At 42.6% G+C, this 25,498-nt stretch overlaps 3 protein-coding genes across 5 annotated transcripts; 1 reads left to right on the top strand and 2 right to left on the bottom strand.

The window, feature by feature from the left end:
- Nucleotides 1-2,785: 2,785 nt before the first annotated feature.
- Nucleotides 2,786-5,719, bottom strand: pithd1 (PITH (C-terminal proteasome-interacting domain of thioredoxin-like) domain containing 1). The gene is made up of 6 exons (XM_076030343.1): nucleotides 5,026-5,719; nucleotides 4,768-4,811; nucleotides 4,423-4,500; nucleotides 4,191-4,295; nucleotides 3,724-3,832; nucleotides 2,786-3,245 (listed from the first exon to the last, which is right to left on the bottom strand). Exons 1-6 carry the CDS (start codon nucleotides 5,215-5,217, stop codon nucleotides 3,144-3,146), a joined length of 630 nt encoding a protein of 209 aa, XP_075886458.1. The 5' UTR covers nucleotides 5,218-5,719; the 3' UTR covers nucleotides 2,786-3,143.
- Nucleotides 5,720-6,615: 896 nt separating this feature from the next.
- Nucleotides 6,616-14,001, bottom strand: eloa (elongin A). The gene is made up of 12 exons (XM_076030342.1): nucleotides 13,698-14,001; nucleotides 12,061-12,117; nucleotides 11,648-11,760; nucleotides 10,750-11,345; nucleotides 10,132-10,463; nucleotides 9,801-9,912; nucleotides 9,483-9,635; nucleotides 9,052-9,149; nucleotides 8,621-8,801; nucleotides 7,782-7,914; nucleotides 7,414-7,556; nucleotides 6,616-7,306 (listed from the first exon to the last, which is right to left on the bottom strand). Exons 1-12 carry the CDS (start codon nucleotides 13,767-13,769, stop codon nucleotides 7,245-7,247), a joined length of 2,052 nt encoding a protein of 683 aa, XP_075886457.1. The 5' UTR covers nucleotides 13,770-14,001; the 3' UTR covers nucleotides 6,616-7,244.
- Nucleotides 14,002-14,969: 968 nt separating this feature from the next.
- Nucleotides 14,970-24,709, top strand: klhl43 (kelch-like family member 43). 3 transcript variants are annotated; one of them, XM_076030336.1, is made up of 8 exons: nucleotides 14,970-15,164; nucleotides 18,656-18,770; nucleotides 18,854-19,207; nucleotides 19,290-19,438; nucleotides 20,399-20,745; nucleotides 22,054-22,353; nucleotides 22,464-22,639; nucleotides 23,712-24,709. In XM_076030336.1, exons 3-8 carry the CDS (start codon nucleotides 18,894-18,896, stop codon nucleotides 24,496-24,498), a joined length of 2,073 nt encoding a protein of 690 aa, XP_075886451.1. In that variant the 5' UTR covers nucleotides 14,970-15,164; nucleotides 18,656-18,770; nucleotides 18,854-18,893; the 3' UTR covers nucleotides 24,499-24,709. The 3 variants fall into 3 exon arrangements, with proteins under 3 accessions (XP_075886451.1, XP_075886454.1, XP_075886455.1); XM_076030339.1 differs by having other exon boundaries at nucleotides 18,851-19,207; XM_076030340.1 differs by having other exon boundaries at nucleotides 18,637-18,770.
- Nucleotides 24,710-25,498: the final 789 nt, after the last annotated feature.

The raw sequence follows: 25,498 nt of genomic DNA, 5'->3' as shown, positions 1-25,498 counted from the left end.
GTAGGTATTTCATAAAAAGCCAAGAGCCGCAGAAACCTCACCTTGTCCGTAAGGGGAGTGACAATGCTGCCGTACCCAAAACCAATGTGTTCATCGGCAACATGCTCCCAAAGGAAAGGAAAAAGAATGAGCAGCATCGGTCGCAGTTCCTGGAGTGGGAACTTCCGCTCTCACACCTACATCGGTTAGTTAACAGTGAAGTTGCTCAACGCAGCTGGAAGCCTTCCGAAGCTTTCCAAAGTAACTGTGCGCAAGAACATTTAAGGAGACGATTGTTGAATGACACTGGAATATGTAGCTAGCTGCCTTCGGGTCATTCCGGGGTCACAGGTGACTTTGTCATACGTACTCCAACTGAGCGTGCACGAAGTGAATATCCAGTGCTTAAAGCACCGCCGCTGGCGGTCAGCGTGGATGAAATAGGACTGGTCACCAAAAATGCTGTAAATATGATCTTTAGATTTAATATATTATTTTATATATTGCACATATTTGTTGATTATATATTTTTATTTTATGTCTTAATTGATCAGGGGGGCTTGATCAGGACTTTTCTGTATTTAGTGTAACTGTAAGTAATAAATCGGGAGGGTGGGGTTTAAAACTATAAATCGAAAACTCCAAATGAATGCCAACAATAATTGATTCTATCAGTTCTAGTCAATACATGAGATATCTACAACATTGCAGCCCAAAGTTACTTGGTCCAACAGAGAGCAACATTAGGCTTTATTTCTCTCATTGCGCGTGACTCCAAATGAAATAAGGTAAAGGTAAGGGAAAGCGTGCAGCAGTGGGTCTGAAAGCGCGCGCGCGCGCGCGCGCGCACACACACACACACACACACACACACACACACACACACACACACCGGCGATATGTCTGGTGTGACGATCGCTGTGCGTCAAAAGCAGGAAATAAATAATAGTGTTGATTCCAAAGTCAAAACACACTCTATAATCTGTAGCCATATGAAGCGGTTGACGGGGTGTCGAGTAGGAAGCACACAGTTGGTTGAAGCTTAGCTTAAAGCGAGCCGTCATATTCGACAACGCTGCTGACATTCGGAGCAAATCACTCGCCTTTAATCCTCATTCGGCTCATAAGAGAGCAGGCCACTAGAAGTTAACGACGCCGTACTCATACACTGTCTGTTTGATGGTACCGTCTTCCCCGGCGGGTTCGATCCGGGTACCTCACGCCAGCGACTCGTTTCAAATACAATAGGCCAGGGAACGACACTTGAGTGAGGCCGAACCACAAACTGGCAGACGGCGACTAAAGCAACAATTCCGCACCGAAAAATAGTAGTACGGTTTTTTAATCAGCGGTCCGTAGCTAATGCAAAATTACACTCACCACTGCTATCCCGGTTCTCGACGTCGCGGTGGCGCTGCGACTGGTCGGACGCAGCCAGTAGGCGGGGACGGCGTAGTGACGTCACCATGACGACTCTAAAGCAAACCAATGATCCTCACCGATCAATTTAAAGTCTATAACATTGCAGATAATGTTTTATACATATATATATATATATATATATATATATATATATATATATATATATATATATATATATATATATATATATATATATATAAAATCATGTTTTATTTGAAGTAATTGATCAGGACTGTGGATTGTACGTCATTATTGAACAGTACTGTCAATCCATTTTTTTTAAATTAGAATTTGATTGATCTTTGTTTTTCGACACACAATTCATAGTTTTTGTATATAGTGTAACTGCAAGCGACAAATTAGGGGTTGAGGAATTGGGGGGGTCAACTGAATGGCAACTTAAACGTATACTGAAAGTTCTAGCCAATACATGAGGTGTCTCCATGATTACAACACAGCGTAAGGGTGTTACAGTGCATCGAAGTTACCTGGTCTTCTTTCTCTCATTTCCCATGGTCACACACATTGCAATGAACATTCCCACAGCCACATCCCAAAGGCATATGGCATTCGGCATTACCGCTTAAATGGGAACATATAACAACAGTCTGCCTTTGAGTAAAAAAAAATGCAAACAGGGTTATCTGAAGTTCAGTTTTGCTCCCGCAGCATCACAGAAAGGACCTGTTTGTATTGAAAAGCTACAGTAGCAAAGGGCCTCGCGTTCATGTTTCTGCAGCAGCCTAAAAAAAAAAAAAAGATGAACTGCTCTCCCCAGCAGGACACCCTGGAGCCGATCCAAGCTTCATGGGTGGAATCCAAATCAATTACTCGATGCGGCAACAACAACCATAGTCATGTTTTCACTACAATGCCAGCTTAAAAAAATTACTAACTGGTGGGATTTTCATCAGGGTAGTCATTTTCACAGGCTTTCCGAGCCTTTTTTTAACAGAAGCAACGGTGACCACAAGATGTATCATCTATGGAAAAATGCTGTAATTTTTGGCCTAATGTAAATCTATACTAATCAATGCATTCCTTGGGGCGGACACAACGGGATTGACTTACACATTTTAATGAACCTGTTCTGTTTTTTCTTGTTCAGCCTCAAACCTTGAAGGGAAATAATTACAAATAAAAAGTTAATGATGTATTGTTCAGGTATAAAAGTGTTTTTTTTTTTTAGGAGTTTGGCAAAGAAACGAGTGACTCCAAGTTGTAAATAAAGAGTTGGGGGATCCTTCACTGATAAACACAAAAGGTTTTTCTGCATTGTTGTTAATCAATCAAATCAGACTTCCATTGCTTTAGTGTCTTTTTCCATTTTTCATGCTATATTGTCTTTTCCACAATTGCATTAAAAACATGATTACACAAAGACTGCTATCATTGCTTGATTTATTTCCAACACATTTTAAAACAGCTTTCAGTTGTTGATGCAGCACAAGACTTCAATAAGAATGCAGAGGTCAAAGTCATGACAGACAATCAGAATGTCAAAATGAGTGCCATGCAATTTTAATAAAGCATTTTAGCCTTCACACTTTATTGCTGGAGAAACTGCTCAACTTCCAGGCACCTCTGAAGCTCTCAGCGTTTCAGATGTCTCGCGTTTAATCTCACTGGAGCTCAACCAGCGTGCATGTAACAGCGTTAGCGACTCATGTTTGGATTTTCTGACACCTGTCTGGCAGACGCCACACAGCCACTTCTTCCGCTTCATCTGACCTCCTGGGATGTCAGGATATGAAATTGGTTTGTGGGATGATGCTCTCCACTTTGTGATCTGCGGGGTTCGCCGATGCTTCATAGTTACATATCGTCACTTCATGCCTGTGCGCCTAAAATAACAGTGACAGGGAGAACAAAGTAGACAGATGCTTCAGTGATGGGGAGGTGTGAGGAAGAAGAAAGGTGTAGATAGATGCAAGAGGATGAGTTCACCAAAAAGAAAAATCTAAAATTCTTAACCACAATTTTCAAGTCTTGCTGAATGTAAAACTTAAGTTTTTGTTATTTAAATGTTATATGAAATGTAATCAGATGCCATGACATTAGACAGCAATGACAATGGCTTTAAACAAAATACTATCTCAATGACAAGGACAGGAGCATCACTATTTTGTGGTTTAAGTCAAGTGACAAAACAGGTCCGTCTTACTGCAGGCAAGCAGATGTCCCAGCTGTCATTTCTTCCTTATTGTTTTGTTGAAACTGAATATTACATATAGCTGCTTTAATAAGACTCGGCTCAGCATTGTGTTGTTTTACCAGGTGCTTTACCGCCACAGCCAGTTTTATTTAAAATTCATGACTTACCTCAGAATACTCTCCCCTCAAACCAATGAAGTAGACCCTGGTGTTCTCCTCCCCAAAGTTCTTCGAGATGTGAATAGAGAGGTGTTGCACGTTGGAAAAACGCGCAATCCTTTAGGGCGAGAAGAGACGACAAAGCAAGCGATGCTTGAGTTTGACGCAATTATGCAAGCTCAAGAGGGAGCAAAACCGAAAGGAGCCAGCGTGCATAGAACATGAGCTGTGTCCTTTAGTGTTTGCATGGCAATAGAAACAAGATTTTAGAAACGCAAACAGAAACCTGGTCACGCTTGTGATACTGTTGCACTGTTGTACGCCTCTGTGACCAGCGCATCATATTCCAAATGTCAGTGATTTATAGGAACAACCTGAAACTCAACATGCTCATATTTGCATCAAGGGAGAAGAGCCTTGAGAGATGCAGCAAAACCTTGGCTGTGCAAAATGAAGAGTGCAAACGTTGCACTCACTTTGTTGGGTACTCCAGCTCAGCCAGCGGGTCTCTGTTGAGTCTGAAGGCTTGTTCAGGCTCCCTGCCAGTGTCGTCAAATGACATGTGAGGGATGTTCTTGTACCTAAAGTGAGCAACATCCAGTGAGTGGCGAACGGGAAGAAATCTACAGATGCGACCCACAGAATCTGAGGTGCTGCGACTTTACCAACGCTTTTGTTTATCTCAAAATCCAAAATACACACACTCACAGTCGGATCTCAGCAGGATGAGAGTTGTCATCTTCCCCAGAGATGATGATGCCTTTTAGCTTTACACTGCCTGTAAAACTGCAAGAAACAACAACAGCTGATTCTTAAAAATGCAGTGAGGATGACTGGAATCAATTTAAAAAGGGGGCGGGGGGTTGAAAAACTGAAGATGACAAAGGCAACTTTTTAGTTGCAGGCTCCCATTACGTCACAAATGAAAACGCTTTGACAATATTTGAATGATAACGCTTAGGTTGTTGTTTGATAGCGTGGTATTGGTACAAAAGCAAAAAAAAAAAAAAAAAGATTATTAAAATTCCCTAATGAGGATATTTTGGGACTTACGGTATGTTGAACAGCAGCTCCTCATCCGCATCGCTCTCAACATACTGAAAGACATTAACATCTTTATCAGACTTCAGTGAATAAAAAAAACAAAACAACATCATTATCTTCATCAACATCATCGGAGTCGTCGATGCTGTATTTTGTTTGTTTTGTTTGCTTAATAAGAAAAGTGCACAGTCACCGACACTCCACAGACAACAGCCCCGTGGCTCCGCCGCAGAGAAAGGCGAGTGGACCGGGGTCGACCGCGGTTACCTTGTCCCTCTCGTTCCGCTGGTCCCACGGCTTGAACACCAACCTCCCGTCTCCGTCTCGGCTCTCGTTCAGACACTGCAGCTTCTCCATGTCGATGCGCTGGTACAGCCCGTATTCCAGGCCCCTCTCCGCGGGCTCGTGTTCCCCCGCGCAGCCGCAGCCGTGTCCGTGACCGTGTCCGTGTCCTGACATCGTGGAGGTCCGCGCAGGCCGTAAAACCTCGCCACCAGTGTTGGGTCAGAAAACTGTTCGACCCGACCACGACACTTCGAAAAGTGAAACCGTGTTGTGCGTTCAGTGACTTCCGTGTGGAGTTGCAGTTGAAAATGATACTTCCTGTTTACACATTTTCAAAATAAAACAAAGTTACATGAACGACGAGCGAGGATTTCTCAGTAAAGCAGCACAGTTTTGCTGACATTTTCGCAAATCATTCTCAGGAGAACACAATCCAAACCAATTTCCTAAAACACATTTCTGTTTCTTATTCATACCGATATCGATCAACTGTCCGTATTTGGAATCAGTGTGTGCTTAAAAAGGGCAACATTTCAAAGCTTGGAGGTAAGAAGTTGAACAGATGGATTTATTTTTGATCAAATTCAATCCCTTGAAAATGTGTCGTTGAAACTGCTCCTGGATAACAGATTATATGCCTCCCTCCCCATACCCTTGGCTTAAATAGACTTTTTCAGAATGTTTATTGTCAATTATAGAGCTCGTAATGGATTTAAACAAACAAACATTTAAAAAACCTAGTATGAATTTTGACAACCAGTCAATGAATGAACCCTAATCTATAATTCCAATTTCCTTTCATCTTTGCTTCATGACGTTTTTATAGATGATTGCGTCACAGATGGTGAGGTGGATTTCATAGAGGCATGAGGTTGTAGACATGCATGCACTGCGATTACTTATTCTATGCGTGAAAAGAAAAACATACTTTTTATTTTGAAGGAATGACGGCACTCCCCAGAAGACATCCTGATAGCACGTTGTCCTCTTGACTAGCGTGAGTGGCAAAACTGCTGTGAAAGGAAAACAACGACACGTGACTGCAGTTCCATCTATTCTAGAGTGTTATTGCAAACTACTTAGATTACCCAGAAACCTTAGAAGCCTTCCTTAAGTGTAAAACCTCGTAAAAATAGTCCTGTCACAAAGTTAAAAAAAAAAAAAAAAAAAAAAAAAAAGCACACACACACAAAAGAATTGAGGGCAAAAGTCACTTTTATTAAAAATGACCATTTAACATGTATTAAAATCTAATAAAATTACAATTTTCAACCTACTTCTTTGATACAGGATTTACGGTCCCAGTGTTGAAAATAAATACATTTCATTATTGTTGCAGATAAAAGGTGCGGAAATACCATCAAGTTCCTTCCTAAAAATTTCCTTTTTTAAAATCTGGTCCTGCAGTCCGATGCTCACTCAAGCAATTTGTCACAGTGAAGCAAAGACACAAACATTCACCAGCAGGAAAACAATATTAAAGCCACGGGAAGGTCAGAAGATAATGTGTTTTGTGATTCACGGACATCATCAAAGCATTTTACATATTCATGTGTGTGTTAAAAAAAAAAAAAAAAAAAAAAGACCAAAAAAAACCGGTGTCAACCAGTGGGCTGAAATTGGTGGAGTAAAATGAAACTTTTTTTTTTTGAAAGGTGCAGTTTCTGTCAATGTTCGGGAAAAAAAACATATTAGGAAAGGAAATAGTGTTTTTTTCTTTAATTTCACATTTAGGGTAAACGGAGGCCGGTTGGCCTAGCATAAAGACAAGGAAATAGATATCTGTAACTTTTTTAATGTTAAAATTTTTGTGTGCAAACCATTACCATGTGCTAACTATGCTACTCCCGAGTCTTAATAATTACTATATCAACCAATTGCTACAACTCTGAAAAAATACTTTACTGATGTGCAAAAACATTGATTTTATTTGCTTTAAACTTCCCGTCTTTATGCTATGCCAAGCTAGTTGTGACCAATGGTATACAGACACGTTAAAAAAAAAATCAATTCATCTTGCTTTCTTCAAGAAAGGATAAAAAGAATTTCCTAAAAATTTCCTTTAAAAATCACAAAGGGTAACAGCAGTTTCTATTTGTCCTTTGCATGAGAGAGCGACGACGTTCCAAACTTAAAATTAAAAAAAACACACACAAAAAAAAAACAACAACTGGGATTCACAAAATACTGTCTCCTCCACACTACCGTCGAGAGAATCTGTTCTTGAAAGCCTTGATAGTTTTGGCCATCATCGGGGCGATTTCTGTGAGGAAAACAGGGTGCAAAAAAAAAATCAGAATTAGGTATTTAGGAATTTAAATATTCTTGTTTATTTGACCAACGGGCCGAGGTTGTAAATAAAACACTTACTTTTGACCTGTGGCCTTTCCCGGGCAGCGTTTCCAGCTACCATAGGTGGTGCTGTGGAGCGCGACAAGCTGGGAGACGGGTCGCTTTGGGAGGAAGAGGGGCGGCTTGGGTCGCCAGAGTTATCCATCATCACGGGCCTCACTCTGAAGGACACCACGAGACAGAAACATTTCACAACTGCTTTGAAACTACCTGGGAACACACTAGGAAAAGCATTTGAAACTTTTGAATTCAAATGAGACGAAGGACTATTTCTATCTAATTCAATGCTTTAATATTTCCTTATTTTGTCATCGGTTATTTGGCCCAAACAAAACATAATTGAAATCTGGAAAATGGCAATGTCATCGAGGCAGCAGAAAACTGACCTGATGGGAGCTGCGGCGATGGTGGAGGCAGACGTAGATGCGCCGCTGGTGGTGCCAAACCTTTCTTGTCGACGGCGCACGTCACGCGGCGGTTTGGCGACTGAGTTCACAAATGCCATCTTAACTTGCCGTCCTGCATGCACAAAAAGTCGGTAATGAATTTCATTTTGATTATTTATTCATTTATTTATTCAAACAGGTTTAAAGAAAAACACAAAATTAATCAAATATAGAACCATGCTCAGGCAAGAAAAAACAAAAACAAATGTGAAAAGACAACTCTATGACAACATAAGTAACAACTCCATGTTTGAAAGGGTGTAGGATGAAGTTCATAAAAACTTGTCAATGTCCTATCCCTTTTTTTCCTTCTTTTTGGTAATCAATCAAAGCAAACATAACGCAAAAAAACAGAAGAAAAGAAAGCATAATCCCTGAAACGGCACAATTTTTGTCCCTTACAAATTTCTGTCAATGTCCATCTTCTATCTGTCCAAAATCGTGTTTGTGTTCATTTGTTTGAACCTACCTATAATATACAAGTTCTGATGTCTTTCCCACAACTGTTTGTACGTGTATGATGTTTTTTAAACATATATGTACCCCAGAGATTGTGTTTATCCACCTTTATTTGAAACAACTATCGCACTGATGTTGGTTTGCTCTATGAATTATTTCAATGGTTTTGAGGTCGACCAAGTCCTTGAATTTTAGTGCATTCATTTTGAAGAAGAGTGGGTCTGTTGATTCTCTGTGGGTGGTTTTACACACTATTCTTAATGCTCTTTTTTTGGAAGTTTGGAGTATAAAAAAATGAGCTGAGGGAGAAGCTCTCCTACCTTTGGGTTTGTTGGCGTGTGCAGAGGAGATGTTCTGGGTGAGCATCTTGAGGCGCTCCTCGCGCTCGTCGTGCAGCCTCAGGTACATCTCCCGCCACGACTCGTACTCCTGAGGAGACTCTCGCTTGAAGTCTCGCTGACAGTGGCGCATCCACAGCTCGTCGGAGTCTTCTGTGAACCACTGAAACGAGAGGGAAGACGGTCATTAGTGTCTACTGGTATCTGCCCTTTTAATGGCAACATTTATTAAAAGACACTTGTAATGAGAGCACAAAAATCAAGCAGCATGTTGATATATATATATTTTCTTTAGAAAATTTGATAAAATTTGAACTTTAAACTTAAACAGCTGTGCTTATGAGGTGAAACTCTTAGTCCCGAAGGAGGTCACAGAATTAACTATGTCGACTACATGGTAAGTTTTTTCTTACTTGATTGCTCTGTTCGATGCGGTAAAGCTGCTCTGGCGTACAACGCTCTAGGACGGGCTCCAGGATCTCGAACGGCACCCCGCCCACTTCAGCGATGGCTGGGAAAGAGAACAAATGAATCTTCAGTTTCCTGCACGCTGCATTGTTTTAAGCAGGCTTTATACATTTTAAAGGTCCAGTATGTATATTTTGTTTAAGGAAGCAAGGTATTTAAAGTAGCCCACCTGACAGTGTGTTTCATATTATAGGGCACTGTCAGGTGGGCTTCCTTAAGAAAAGGTTGCGAAAGATGGCAAATCACTAGGAGCAAGACTTTTTCTTGATTTATATTCTTATATAAATGAGGACCTTCCTGCCAGCTGTAGTATTGTTCTATGATGCTCCAGCGCCCCCTGCTGTATTCAATTGAAAACAACACAAATTCAACTCACAGTCGATGTTGTTCTGCAGGACACGAATGCACTGCTCGTACAAAGTCATCATCCTGGGCAGATAGGCGGTCTTGGATCCTGAGTAGACCACCATCTTTGAGTTGAACCGCTTCCCTGTGAAGCCGGTGTCCTCCTCGTCATTACACACAGGAACTGAAAAGTGCCAAAAGGAAATTTCATCGGTTAATCAACGCCACACAGCGCAAGATACATATACTATGAATATATTCCAAAATGTTTATTCAGGTAAATTTTAAATCATCAGCTTAAAATGAACGAACAAATAGCCAATTTTAAATGCTAACAATGGGCCCTTACCTTTCCGTCTTTGTGGTGACAGCGGCGTGACATCGATGGAGGGCAGAGGTCTGTAGTTGGGTTGAATCGCCGGCAGGGGGATTTCAGGAAGAGTTGGCACCGACTCCACCACCTGAAGAAATCCAAAGAAAAAGTCTGTGACTGACATGTACTCGCAGGATGTGCAAACAGCATTTCAGATTTGCAAGCGCAGCTGAAACATCGAGACAGGACGTCTAAAGGACTACTGAACTGATAATGCTACCTCTGAAATAAAGCAATGTTCCGGTAAGAAGACCTTAATTAAAACAAAAAACATCCAAGTCACTCTATACAAAGAGGTCAGACATACTCTTCTGCGCTTCTCTGGTGCTGCTGGAGCTGAACTGGAGCCTGAATGTTGCCTTTTGCTTCTTTGAGCCCCATTAGATTTGCTAACTTTGGAAGAAGAGGAAGAGGATGAAGACGAGGAGGGCACCGGTGTGGGTGGGACGGGTGCGTTCCTGGAAGATGAGGAGTGGCTCGGCCGACTGTGCGATGAGGAGGACGACGAGGAGGGTTTCTTCTTCTTCTTGACAGACGTCGGTGCATCGTATGTGAGAAAGGACTCAAAGGACATGGTGGGGTTCTCAAAGTCTTCCTCTTCCTCTTTGGATGGAGAACCCTTTGGGACCCGCTGCCGCCCTGGAAAACAGAGGCAGTGGGAAGATGAAGATCGTTCATCAGGGAGACAACAATTGCCAGAAAGATTGTCTGGTTAGGTTAACTGCAGCGACAAATAGCTTTAACTGATGATTTCTTTCATTACTATTAGTTTACATAAATGATTATGACTGTTAAGGATTGACATCTTGAGCTTTATGTCTGTGGCATCAGAAAACAACAAAAAAGCAGGAAAATATTCAGAAACTTTTGACTGATTTGAGGGAGATGGACCTTCAACAACAGGAGAACGTAAACCAGCACTTACCGTCGTCTCCTCCTCGTTTCTTCTCTTCCTTCTTGCTGTCATGCACGGCGGACTTCTTGCTGTGCTTGGAGGGCTTGTGCGTCAGACTCTGCTGTTCTCTGTCTGAGCTGTGCTTCTTCCCTTCAGATCCCTCCCTTCTTCCTCCCACTCCGCCTTGATCAGTTGGCGCACCCTGTTGTTGCCGCCGCCGCTCCTCGTCCCTGTCCCTCTTCTTCTCAGCACGATGGTGGTAACCACTGGATTCTTTGCTTGGTTTGAGATGGCGGATCTCCTTGCGAGGGGGTGGGGATGGTAGAGGGGGGCTGGGTTCAGGATCCGGCTCGGGCTCGGGTTCGGGACTCTCGTATTCGTCAGAGTGGTAGTTCCGTTGCTGCTGAGGCATGTACTGCTCCTGCTGTGGAGGCGAGGGAGAGTAGTTTGTGTGGTAGCCCCTCTCTTCTTCCACCTCTTCCTCCTCTTCCTCCTCTTCCATGTAGGAAGGCTCCTCCACCGGGGAAGGGACCTTGTGGCGTTTGTGACCTCCTCCTCTGCCCCCATCTGGGTCTCGAGAGTGTGCAAGCGACCGTGGTGGCTCTCTGACATGGCTGTTAGTGGGCCTGAGATTGAGACATACATAGTGAAGGAAACATGTATTGAGTCACAATTACAACAGCTCAGTGTAAATAATAGAATGCTCAATATGTACCGGGCATTAACAAGGTTTTAATAATTTAAAAGAAAATAATTTTGAAATAACTGGGGAAAAAAAGGATGATTAATGTGCAGGAGTAGTGAGACACTTTCCCTTTTATGGAATAGAATCCTTAAAAAAAACAAAAAAACGTCCACAAATCTCCTTTGGTTCTAATCATGGAATCAAAGCTTAAACAGACTTTAACAAGGCATAACTATCTCTTACCTTTCTGCAGATTGTGGAACTAGTTTCTTCCACTGTGCAACCAGATTTTTCGCCAATTCCCCAGCCACTTCATGTTTCCTAAAAGAGTTCACAGTTTTCCCCACTCCGGTTTCCTGCAGAAGAATTATAAAATGGAAACATGGACTTAGTTAAAAAAAAAAAAAAAAAAATCTAATTCATTGGGAAAACATGGGAGTTTGTTTTGTTTTGTTGTGAAGAGCAAAAGAATGACTTTGGCACTTATCATGTTTGAAGTGTCTCGAGTATATCAAGATTATAATTGTGATTATGCATGTAATTCTGGAACTCAGGTCATAGTGCCCTTTGTAATATCGTGTACAAGCTTGGGCTGAAAACAATTTCACTGTGACCACTTCATTCAGGGGATACACATTGACTCAACATGTACTTACCACCAGAATGTCCACAGTCATGGAAAGATCCCCCAGTCTTTTTAAAGTCTTTAGGAGCTGGGGGCAAAAAAACCAGCCATACAAATTAGCTTGTGGTATGATTCAATTACACTTTTATTGATATGGTTATAATTTATAATATTGTATAAATTTGTTTTCTACAGTCGAATGAATTGACAGTGCTGGCCAGTAGGCCACTCGGATTGGTTGATGTTCTCACATGTGGATCACCTCCCTTTACTACCCGCCCCCCCCGACAAGTCAATTGGAGGCAGGTAGTTAGGAATTACTAATCGTGACAATTTATACTGACATTTTACATTGGCACTGTAATCTCTGATAAGTCAAACAGCCGTAATGTGACTGGCAACTGCGACATTTAACTGGCCTGTGTCATGGAGACCAATGTCGTGCCCAACAAGGCAGAGTCTATGTTTAAATTACAGAAAGGTGATTTTATATTTATGTAAATAAAATTAATCTATAGACGTAGCCATTCATTTAGTAAAACGTAAAACAAATCTAACAACATGAAAAGCGATGGATTTCACCAGAGCCGCTCAGGAAACAAAAGGCCGGTAGGACAGTGAGGGCTGGCTGTCAAGTTATCTACGTTTACATTTCCAAAGGACTGCAAGCTCGCACCACAGCCCAGTGAGATACGAATAGGGGTAAAACGGAAAACAAATAAAAAATATTGTGAATTTGGGCGCCCAGCAGCCGGTGGACGTACTTGTGCTAGTAAGCAGGTTAGCAAGCTCGAGGGCTAACGGCTACAATGCGACCTGTTATGCTGTTTCACAATAATCTAAATCTTGTTGTTATTACTGTATTATTTGAATGGTTGGTTCAGTGTGGAAACATTATGGGAAAACTAAGATCACAGCGAAAATACGGATAAAAAGAATGTGTTTGAAAACATGCGTTATAACAAATTAAAACCCTTTAATTGCTGTGACGTTTAGCATGATACCTTCACTAACTGTCGGAAATACAAACGTTATTAAAGGGCACGAGTAACCCCTATCACAATTCGCTTCTCTTTTTTTGTTGAAAAAACCTAATGTTATAATGTCTCTTCCATAAAATCAAGATTGATTAGATAATTTATATGTGATTCAACATGTCTCTGTCTCATAAATTAGATTACGAGGTCTGAAATACATTAAGATAGAACCGTCAAAAGTACATAATTGCATTTTAGACCCACGTCTGTAAATTATTTTGGCTTGAAAATATGTTCATAATAGACGGACCAAATACACAGTAATATTTAAGCAACTTATAGTTGTGGATCTGCATTTTATGTTCGAGGTTAGGCTACTCCTCTAATATTGAGACACGTGTTATAATTTAGAGATTTTGGTAGGGTAATTTAAGAAAGTTTAGATATAAAATCCTTAGCAAGCACTAACTCACTTAAAATTGTTGTAGGTTCGAAAAGAAAACAAAGGGGTGAATTTTACGTGTACAATTGGTCAGTAGACGGAGCCCGACAGTTGTCCTTAAACGCAGCATATCAGAACGGTTCAGACTTTCGGGCTCGGTTCGTTAACGACTCTCAGCGACAATCTATCACGCCTATAACACTGCTGTTCCAAAGCATATAGCGTCTGTTCGGATCTGTTCGGCCTAACCTTTCGGGGTTCCGGATTCTCCGACAGACGAGACTGGAGTCTTTCCACGATTTCCTGCAGTTCCTCCGCCATGTTTACTGTTGGTACCGTGACGCCCGGAAGCTGCCTCAGCTAGCAGACGAGCCCGAAGGTTCCGTTTGCCCAGTTATCGCCACTGGAGGATAAAACGAAGACTGTGGTTTAGAAATAACAGCATCGCTGAACTACAACAAAACACTTGAAAGCACACATGCGTGCTAAATAATTTCAGAGCCGTTATAAGAAATAAAGTTAAGAGTCGCAAAGACGGAACTACGTCACGGCACAGCTGACGCTGCACGCATGAGAGACGTCAAACGCTGACATACCTGGAAGCACAGATCCCTAATGTGGGAAAACTGACCTGTGGCTTCTTTGCGTGAAGCGGTGTCACCTTCTCCCTGTTGGTTTCTTGATTTCTAAAAATGGGTCATAGAGTCCCAGGTATTTATGCTTAGTGGGGAACACTTTGGAGGTGGTTACTGAGATTTCATCATAGTGTGTTTGTTATGTTGATTGCGTGAAACCCAGTGAGCCTGAGAGCATCTTCGGAAACAAAAGGCCCTCGCTATTGTTTTCCCAGGCTGTGTCAAGAGAGTGTTCAATTACTAATTCAGATGCAGTTTCAGAGTTTCAGAGTTTATAACCTAGAACTTCAGGATGCAGATACATCAGAAAGTACATAACCACAAGTTAATGAAGCAGTCTTGATAAAGTAAAACACATAAGTTTGGGGTTTGGGATGGACTCATGGAACTTGATGACTGAGAACTCTAAAAAAAAAAAAAAAAAAAAAAAAAATAATAATAACTGCACATTTAAATAATTCAATGAATTTAGTTCATTGTTTGCATTTTATCACTGATGACGTTTGCATTTTTCTCATATACGGATGTATATTTCTACAGGCATTTGATAAAAGTAACCTTCAATCCAGCCGTCCAATCCTAAACTAGTTAAAGAATTTGTTCACCACTTTGTAACATTGATGGCAAAATATAAATGTAAACACAAGAGACTCTACACCCTCAAGGCCGGGAGGGTGAGGCAGAGTCAGGGGTGTGAGAATAACCCCCCCCGCCCCTTGCATGATATTTTTGGAGAGGTGCCTGTATTTGGAAATGGATGTGTATGTCAGAGGAAGAGGATCTGATGCAGGCACAAAGGGGTGTGGTCAGGTTTTTAGTGGGGGAGGGTGGTGAGGGGATTTCAGCCAAGGTTATTTTTGAGGCTTCAAGCTTGCCCAGGTACACACACACACACACACACACACATACACACACACAGCACTGTGGTAGGCAGACAGAGGACGGAGGGACAGCGCTGAGGGGAATCCGTTCGAAACAAGTGCAAATTGGAAAGAAAAAACTGGAAGAGTGATCACAGAGTGAAGCTGAGGAGGCAAAAAAAGGAAGGGAGGAAGAGCCGGGAAACAGGAGGGAGAGAAAGGTAAAATACATTAACTGCATCGCAGATTGTTTAATTGAGCAAGAATAGTCATTTAAAAGTGCAAAAGCTTGCATGGTTTACTAAAGAATCCAGATTTGAGGTTGAGAAATATTATAATTTTGAAAACTTTTGCCTGAAAAAAAAAATTGCCTACTTGCCCACTGTTGCCTGTACTGCCAACTTTCCTCTGCTGGTCATGTGTGCTCAAGGAATCAAAATCGCAACTATTATGTCCAAGAACATTTTCTTGTAAGTAGTCCTAAATATAAGGCATCTGTCCTGCATTAACGTTACCAGACAACGTATATCAACGTTGCCTTGATGCTGCTTTCATATTGGTGAATAACATTTGCTTCACACACACACACACACATCAAATTCTACATCCAATGACATCTTTGTATTAACTGGTATATATACACAACTAGTTGTTTGCACGGCTAAATGGTAACAACGTGATGCAGTTGCCAACTGCTCTTTAGATATTACTGCTCTGAAGGAGGATCGGGTCACGTGTGCTGAATTTTAACGCACACACTTGATACACATACCTGTTGTGGTGGTCAGTGTTCTATAAAAAACCTCATAAGATAAGTAAAGGCATTCTGCTACAGTAGTGGAGGCAATGCACAGGGGTCTTTCTGTGTTTGAAATAGCATTGAGGCTGGATGCAAAATCTAACATTGAAATGTTCAAATTGGTAATTGAGCAAAGTTCAACAAACATTTTTTTGTGTGTGTGATTTGTAACATTGGTAAATCACAACTTTCAGTCACATTTTTGGTACATTCTTATTTCACCACGACGGACCAGCTGATATACTGTGTGTAATGTAAGAGTGTAATGAAACCAACCGAAACAGGCAGAAGGATGAAATGGATGTGTATGTCAGAGAGGCCTCGGACCAAAACAATGTGCGATGTGATGCAACAATAACGTGATCGCTCACATTAACAGGGCAGAGGAAGCATAAACTCAAAGCTGGATGTTACCATATTTACACGTGAGACAGACAACAATTAAAATGATGTCTGTGGATTGTTTGCGTGTTCATCGAGGCACGTTTTAAAGGAACATTTTGAAGACTGCACTTTCGTTATTTGTGGTTCTTTTTCAGTCGCATCAAGACAAATTTGGATGTGATTTGGGGCTTTTAAAAGTGACAGTTTATTAATTGATTGTTTTTTGGTTTTTTTTATGACCGTAAGAGAAAAGTATTTCTAGAAGGTATTTGGCCAAGCAAAAACACTTAAAATCTGACAGTGTAACATTAAAAAGCATGTTTCAAATACAGCTACACCTGTTTGTCAGGTATGGTCTTATGTAAATGAATAGCCATCTTCATTCGAACGGCCTGTCAAGTGCAGTCAGGTTAGCTGTATGACCCCCATCCTGCTAAAGGAAAACTACCTCCACATCTCTCTGCAAGTGGCCAGTCTGAGAAACAGCATGAAAAGGCCCCAACCCAAGTCATAAGATGCCACAAGAAAAGAAGTTTGCAATGTCAGGAAAATGTGTTTATTCATTTATTTTTTGACAGTATTCATTTTCGTATTCACTGTTAAGAACAAAGCGTTTATCTATTTGTGACATCAGGGTGGAAGAAGGCCAAAATAAAAGACCAAATAATCTGACTGGTAGGTGATCAACTAAGCTAACAAAAACACAAACCTAACTAAGACGAGGGGAAATGTCAGGCAGCTCCTCACATCAGCCAGACGTTATTGATGCATAAATTATGTTATTAAAGTATATGCTACCATATTGTATGCCACAGTTGTGTCAATAATGAATCTCGACCGAAAGTACTGATATATTAGTCGTTAAATATGGTTTCAGGTTTTTGAACACTGAAGATGGTTTCAAAGAAGGCATGTAATCTGATGTTTCCCATTTTATTTGAAACATCCATATGCTTGAGATGAGGAGAAATGGAAACCTGTTCAGTGTTGTACAGACTGAAAAAGAAATGCAGTATATGAAATAAGATCATGTCTTTTGAGAAAATTATACTTGGAAGTGTTATCTTGATGCATTTTACCGCCTTAAAAAGTGGATCAGTTGAATTCTAACTTCAATCACTCTGCCCTTCCTGTCTCTGGCTGGTCTTGACACTGAATTTACTGGTTTGCCACATGTATTGTATAAATGGCACCGTGCCTCTGTTATTATTAGACTAAGCCAATGACATTGAGGGAATCTCTCTTGGCTGTTGACAAATAATAAGGTGTGCCGACACAAACATTAGTCTTAATTCTAATCTGCACATACTTGAGCTCTGACGCCACTGCTTTGCTGGAGTTTGGACAATGTCATGACACCGCTGTTTAGATGGTGACAGCAGCCTCTCAAATAGCTGCTATAGTCAGTCACTGTGAGATCCTCATATGACACCAACAACAGCTGCTGCACCGTCCTCTACTGCGTAGACCTCCTTGCCCCGATGTGTCCATGTGTGGAGGCAGCCAAGCGGCGAGGCAATCGATGCTAAAAAAAAAAATAAAAGAGCCAAGTACAATCAGCCAACGAGCATGGCAGGAAAAAGCGGCTCATGTATACGTTCAAAGTCATGTGGCCGGGACACTTTTGGCATGAGGATAGATGTTTCTGCCCAGTCTGCAAGTCAGGTCCTGCTTTCTAAAGTAGTAGATGTACTAGATAAGAAGTGTAAGCTTGTTCACACCAATACAAATAGTTAAATATGATATGATATGTTAAAAGTGAGGCCCCAAGTGCAATTCTAACAACATAGACTGAGGCCCAGAAGTCTGTCTGTTGCGTTCATCACCATTAATCGTCTTGGCTGCGCTTGTGTCCGCTTGCTCACATCTTTGTTGTCACGTTCTCATCAGCGTTGAATTTGCTGGCACTAGAAAGCCTATTCATCTCCATTTCTAACAGCGGCCCATTTTTAAGGATCGTGCAATTTGTGGGATGTGAAAGAGCAAAATTGCTCTCTCACTTAAAGAGGACTCATTTGTCTGTCGGTATTGATTTTGAAGTTGTTGAGGAAGTGAACTACCACCTGATTGTCAGCACCGACTGATGCTGACTGCTGCATTAGTGCAGTGACGCCTCTTGATTGGTGCAGTATAGCAGGGCCAGCGGCCTGTTTGAGGAACCCATCCTTTTTCCAAATACTGTAGTGATGTTAGCCCTTACCTCACTGTGCACAGGGAATGTTTAGCGGTAAGCGTGATGTGCTTTGGATCAAAAGTTATGGAAATGTTAAAAAAAGAACCTTTGGATGTGTTAACCTATGTGAGCAGAGGTGAGGTGGAGGTTCTAGGACAATCAGAGTTATTGGTGTCCTGATAGCTATATTAATAAAATTTACAATTCACATTTTGAAAGTAAATGCAAAGTATAATGTCCTGGAGCCTGAACACATTGGGACTGAAAGGTATTCTTGATCAAGGATGAGAACTTGTTATTTTACTTGATAACCGCATATTCCGTTTTCTTATGACAGCTGTGTCTTCCCCTTTTAGGTGCTGTGTGCTGTGTTCAAGGGGAACCACCAACCAAATTGAAACCAAGAGCAGATTCTGTCCCTCTGGAGAAAGCCTCATTGTTTGGTTACGGTATCCACTCAGTACCAGAGAGGTGAGATCTTGCTTGCAAGTTGAAGCCAATCTAACCCTCAGGTTCGGGAAAACTTCTCACCCTTGCCTTTTTTTTCCAAGTAGGCTTAGGTTGAAAACCACAAAGGGTGGTCTCCAAGGAAAAATGGCCCCCAAGAAGAAATCGTCCCGCCCAAAGAAGCCCACGGCGGACACCGTCTCTCAGGCTCCCGCCGAGACCTTGTCTGTTCCTCTGAAGGTGGAGAGCAGAGGCGACGGTGTGGTGGTCGTGGAGACCGGCGTGAGGAAGATCGAGCAGATGGCGGCACTGGACATCGCTCAGCTAAACAGCCTCAACCTGCCGCTGCCACCGCCAGTTATCAAGCCCGGGGAGCGAGGCCTCGGCCTGGGCAGTGAGCTGACCAGACCCCTGCATGGCAGCGCCCTGCTGGAGGAACTCAGCAAGATGCGACAGGAGAAGTCAGTTCTTAGACTCCGTGAGCAGGTGGGAGGGAGAGTGGCGGAGCAGAGTTTTTTGAACAACGAGATCTTCCCTGTGCAGGTTCCTGACGGACCTGGAATTGGCCTGCAAGACCAAGTCCTTTGACGTTCACAAGCTGGTCATCTCGTCCATCAGTCAGTACTTCAGGGAGATCCTGGCCAAGGACCCCAGCATGAAACGCCTGGAGCTGCCCTCCCTCTCACCTCTAGGTATGACACCCAACCTCTTTGTCCAAGTTCCATGTGTCCCAAATCACATTAAACTTGTGAGTGAGTTTAGATCATTGCAAAAAGGCCTGTTTTTTAAGATTCAGGCTGCAACATGAATAAATGCGATGATTCATCAGACTGCAACCCTTCAGAATAATCACAATTTTGCTACAAAGATCTAGTTTAGTTGTTCTGATTTCAGATGAATGGATTGCTATTGCGGGATGCAAATATGAAACGCACTCTTAAAATTTTACGTGAGACTATTTTTAATCCTAACTTCCAGAGGTGGGGAGTAGTAAAGTACAAATGCTATGTTACAGTACAGATTTTTCAGGTAACTCTACTTTACTTCAGTATTTCTTTTTATGATGACATTTTACTTATACTCCCTGCATTTGTACACAAATATATATACTTTCTACTCCTTACATTGAGAAAACATGCTCATTACTTCTGTGTTTAAAAGTGTTTAAAAGATTCAAAGTCTGATAAAAGTAATTATTATAGTTGTTTGAAGTGGAGCTAATTGGATTATATTTTGGAGGGAGGTTATTTTAGAGTAGCTCAGCTTTGGTGTCACATAGAAAAATAAAAATGTTTAAAACAAGATTGGAAATTGTATTGGAAGTGTATGTAACAATGAATGTGTAGTTGCATTAATTGCATAAAACACATATTTACTTGAGTACATTTCAGAACCTGTAATTTCTTACTTTTACTTGAGTAAAGGAGTTTAATCTGTACTTTTACATTTACCGAAGAGTATACATTGACACAAGTATCCATATTTCTATTAAGTACAGAAGGTGAATCATTTTGCCACTGATGCTAAATTCTTTTTGTTAACCTGCTGAAATGGCAAAGTAACTTTAGTGTGTCTTCAAGCTTCCCAGGTTGTTTGTTTATAGCACAAGAGACAAACTTTTATCCCCCTCTCTTCCGCCTCGTCATGGCCAGGCCTAGCCAACGTCATCACTTTCGCCTACTTGGGCCGCGTCCACATGTCCCTCTACACCATCGGCTGCACGGCGTCGGCGGCCACCACCCTGCAGATCCCTCAGCTCCTCAAGATGTGCATGGACTTCCTTCTGGCCGAGCTCAACGTCCAGACCTGCGTCTACATCTGGAACATCGCCGCCGCCTACGGCCTCCTGCCCGTGCGCGATGCCGCCCGCCGCTTCGTCCTGGAGAACTTTGTGCAGTTCGCCGACACCCCGCTGTTCACCCAGCTCACCCTGGAGCAGATCTCTGCCTTCCTGCAGGACGACTCGCTGTTGCTGCCATCGGAGGTCACTGCTTTCCAGGTCAGAGGCCAAAGACTGATATCTATAGCTGAGATTTATGGCTGGATTAGTTTCTGTCAAAAGGCTTTTTCAATGAATACTGCGGTTTACTTCTCACAACTCATTGAAGGAGAACCATAGTGTGCAGTGGATTGATTTCACTCTAAATTCAACAAAAAAAACCTTCTTATTTAGTAAGAACGGTAAACAAATGGAACTGCTGGGTCTTCCAGACGTCAAGCATCCCCCCCATTAACCCCTCAGCCACCTCCTGCTATTTCCATCGGGACCTAAAAACGGAGTCGAGACCAGCTGCTCAGCGCATAACACAGTTTATGTGAACCAAAGCCGGAGACAGCCGACAGCAGAAAGTTTGGATTACTGTATGCATGAAGCGTATTAATACACAAGGAAATTGCTGACGTAAATAGACAAGCAGCTGACGGGGAGAGGCACTGGCAGTATTTATAAAGTGGAGTCTATACCTCTAAGCTGGATATACAGTGGTCAAGAATTGGAGTTTTGTGTGCTCTCCCTGTGTCTGTGTGGGTTCCCTGTGGGTTCTCCGACTTGGTCGCAAAATCCAAAAGGCAATCCCGGAGACCTGGCAACCAAAAGTTGTCCATAAGTGTGACTGTGGTTGACTGGTTGTTTCTATGCAGCCCTGTGATCAACAGGTGACTCATCTAAGGTGATTTTCAGATATGGCAAAAGTAAAATAAATATATATATATATATATATATATATATATATATATATATATATATATATATATATATATATATATATGAATTGAACTCCTTTACCCAAGTAAGAAAGAACAGGTTCTGAAATCTACTTTCGTAAAAAATAAAAGATAATAAAAAAAAATTAATCTGCAATTAATGAAACAACACATTAGTTGTTACATACATTTTTACACAACCAATGTTATTTTCTACATGTTTGTTTTATTTTTCCCTGTATTGAAAACGTATTGAACAGAGCAAAAGTGACACAAAAGTGAACAAAAGTAATGAGCATGTTTTTCCAAAGTAAGGAATGGAAAATACAGACATTTGAATACAAATGTAGGGAGTAAAAAGTAAAGCTGTAAAAAAAGTAAATACTAGAGTAAAGTACAGATACCTGAATTTTTTTTGACTTAAGTACAGTAAAAAAAAAAAAAAAAAAGTACTTGTACTTTGTTCTATGGTGACTTGTACAGCTGGGATAAGCAGCGGTACAAAAAATGACAACAACCCGCGCGCTCCTCCGCATCCACGCGTGAACCTCGGCCGCTCCGAAACTCACTCTCATCCCATCGTTCCTTCTCTTCCTCCTCCCAGCTGGCCATGAAGTGGCTGGACTTTGACCCGTCTCGCCAGGCTCACGCCGCTGAGCTTCTGTCTCACGTCCGCTTCGAGACCATCCCAGCCAGCGAGCTGGTGAGCCAGATCCAGCCGGTGCCCCGCATGATGATGGACCCCCAGTGCCACCGCCTGCTGGTGGACGCCATGAACTACCACCTGCTGCCCTACCAGCAGAACACCCTGCAGTCACGCCGCACGCAAGTGCGCGCCGGCCAGCAGACCCTCCTCACCATTGGTGGTCGGCCATCGCTCACCGAGAGAGCTCTGAGCCGCGAGGTGGAGCCTTTTTTTTTTCTCTCTCTCTCTCTCTCTAGTCTTAAAAGCACTGACAAGTGAATGAAACACAAGTAAACATCTGACAACTGACTTTGGACCTCTGTGTGCAGGTTCTGTGGAGGGACCCCCGTGAAGGAGGGGCTAGCTGGCGTCACCTGATCCAACTGCCGGCCAAGAGCTTCAACCAATGTGTGGCCGTGATGGACGGCTTCCTGTACGTGGTCGGAGGAGAGGACCAGAACGACGCCCGCAACCAGGCCAAGCATGCCGTCAGCACCCTCAGCAGGTGGGAGAGGAGGCACAGGAGGAGTTTGATGAATCGCTCAGTGAAAAAAGACAGGGCAGAGAGACCACGTACATGTGGAACTTCCGGGAGAAGTTCCAAAGTGTCTTTAAACAAACATAATAGACTCAAAAAGTGTCCCCAAAATGACATCCAAGACCATCTTCACCAGTGCTTTAAAATGTTGTCCATATGCAACTGCAGGTAGTCATGCAGTGTCATAGTGAGACCAAAGCGAGTGATGGCAAAGCAACCAACGTTTAAGTTGTCATCGGTTAGGACCTTGAGGGAAAGGGAATAATTGGCTTTGAAGATGCAATCAGATACTGCTAGATTTACATTATTATCTTCAGCACACCCTTGGCCCCTCCTCTTGATTATTATGTGAAGTCATTTGGTTGTCTAATTCAGGGCTGGGCAAACTTCTTGACTAGTTGGCCACAATGGGTTCTAAAATTTGACCAGGAGGCCGAAATAGGAGCAGATGGATGGAGGGTTTTGGTGACCCACCTGATCGGAAGAAAATTATTTCATGGGATAAGTAGAAAACATGCTTTAATGTCCATTGAACATGGACAAAAGCAAAGTTACAACAAAATATCTGTCTTTGAAGCTCCACCATATTTAGCTCTTTATTGAAATGACACTTGAGACACTGAAATGAATAAAATGAAATGTATAAAACAGCTATTCCATGACTTACTTACTATTAATATAGTTTAATATAAAGTTCTGCAGGCCAGATTAAAAAGCTTCACGGGCTGCATATAGCCCCTGGGCCATAGTTTGCCCATACCCGAGCTAGAATATTGGTGCCCATCCAACAGACTGCTGAGATCTGGATTTACCAACATTGAGTTATGCCCTCTCCCTGACCCCAAATAAAAATAGATATACATACATACATAGATAAATAGATAGATTCCAAATGGTTCCAGGAAAATATAAGCAGCATTGAAGTAAAAACAAATGTTTGTTTTAATGTCAACAACATCCCAATGTTGCCTACGTCTTGCCACTGCCAACCAGCTCTGACTGTGCTCTTACTGACCTCCTCCTCATCCACCTCCACCAGATATGACCCCCGTTTCAACACCTGGCTCCACCTGACCAGCATGCGTCAGCGCCGCACCCACTTCTCCCTGGCGGCCAGCGGCGGCCGTCTCTTCGCCATCGGCGGCCGCAACGTGGAAGGCCTGCTGGCCACCACCGAGAGCTACGTGCCCTCGTCCAACACTTGGCACATGCGAGCCCCCATGGAGGTGCCCCGCTGCTGCCACTCCAGCGCCACCCTGCCCTCCGGCGACATCCTGGTGACGGGCGGCTACATCAACTGCGCCTACTCGCGCTCTGTGGCCTGCTACAGGGTGGAGAGCGACACCTGGACCGAGAGCGCCCCACTGGAGACGCCCCGCGGCTGGCACTGCTCGGCCACCCTGGCAGGGAAGGTGTACGTGGTGGGCGGGAGTCAGCTGGGGCCTGGTGGGGAGCGCGTAGACGTGCTCTCGGTCGAGGTGTTCTCCCCGGAGAGCGGCACGTGGAGCCGGGCCGCGCCACTGCCCCTGGGCGTGAGCACCGCCGGCCTGTCCCCCATGGCCGAGAAGCTGTACCTGCTGGGCGGCTGGAACGAGGCGGAGAAGCGCTACAAGGCGGCCGTCCAGAAGTACGACCCGGCCACGGACAGCTGGTCCATGGCGGAGGATCTGCCCGAGCCCACCGTCGGGGTGGCCTGCTGTACGCTGACCCTGCCGCCCCGTCACGCCCCACGGCGGCAGCAGCACCGGAACACCCCGGCCCACGAAGAGCCAAAGAGCCGGAGCAGGGAGAGCAGCACGGCGCCACCGCAGAGCTTCGCTGCATAGAGATGAAAGGAACTAGCAGAGGGGAAATATGGTTGATTGTACCTCAGAATAATCTGCAGATCGTGCCTGCTCTGTTAAATCGGAGATTGTACCTTTAATTCTCCATCAAATTAACAATTAAAACGTTTTTCTTTTTTTTTATAGAAATAAACTAACATTCGAATGAGCTGAAAATATTTGAAACTATTAAAAAAAAAAAACTAAAAAAAAACAGTAAACATGATCTTAAAAATTAAAAATACATATTGCAAATTCAAATGAGCAAAAACTCTTGATGATTTGCTTTGACTTTGTTGTTTTTTTTTTTTTAGGGAGGAGAGCTTGCATGATCCAAAATGATCTCTGAGACTTAAATATTGATGGGAAATAAAGAATAGGTGTAATACAGGAAAGACTATGCAGCAAGGAGACAGTGGCAGAGTGGCAATGATGGCGATGGCGACAGGCAGCCAGAAAGAAAGGTTGCCTGTTTGAATAGGTGACAGTTGAAAGATATCACAGTTGGTGTTCAAGTTTGAATCACAGCAAAGGGCAGGAATCCAACTGTGAGTTTAAAAAATTGGCATGTGCGTTCAGCATGTCAAACGTATGAGACCACAGCAAGGAATGAGGCAATACAAAAAATATTTGAAAATATTTTTTAAAATGAGGGGGGAGGGCATGCATGGGAATCTGAAGATGCTCAAATAAATAACTGGAATTGGAAGTCTACAAGGTTTGTTGCAAGAGCAGAGAGTGCTCAAAAAAAGACTAAAGTTTACTCATGAGGTTTGTCCCAGAAAATACACAAGTCCCTCATGTGGGAAATAAAATATAGGAAAATATAACTTAGTCAGTGGTTTTGACCACAATGTTAACAGGTGGGACTAAATGTTTTAGGCATTACAAAAAGGGGTTAACAATCCATTAGATATGGGAAGAGAAAAACCTTAACCTCCAAGCTCCCATTTTTTATTAATTGCCAAACTACTAACATTTACTGAATGAATCCTGAAGTACA

The sequence above is a fragment of the Nelusetta ayraudi genome, unplaced genomic scaffold (genome assembly GCF_046127955.1).
Source record: "Nelusetta ayraudi isolate G7.1 ecotype Tasmania unplaced genomic scaffold, CSIRO-AGI_Nayr_v1 ptg000027l, whole genome shotgun sequence".
In the NCBI taxonomy this organism is placed as follows: Eukaryota; Metazoa; Chordata; class Actinopteri; order Tetraodontiformes; family Monacanthidae; genus Nelusetta; species Nelusetta ayraudi.
This window is presented reverse-complemented; position numbering and strand designations above follow the sequence as displayed.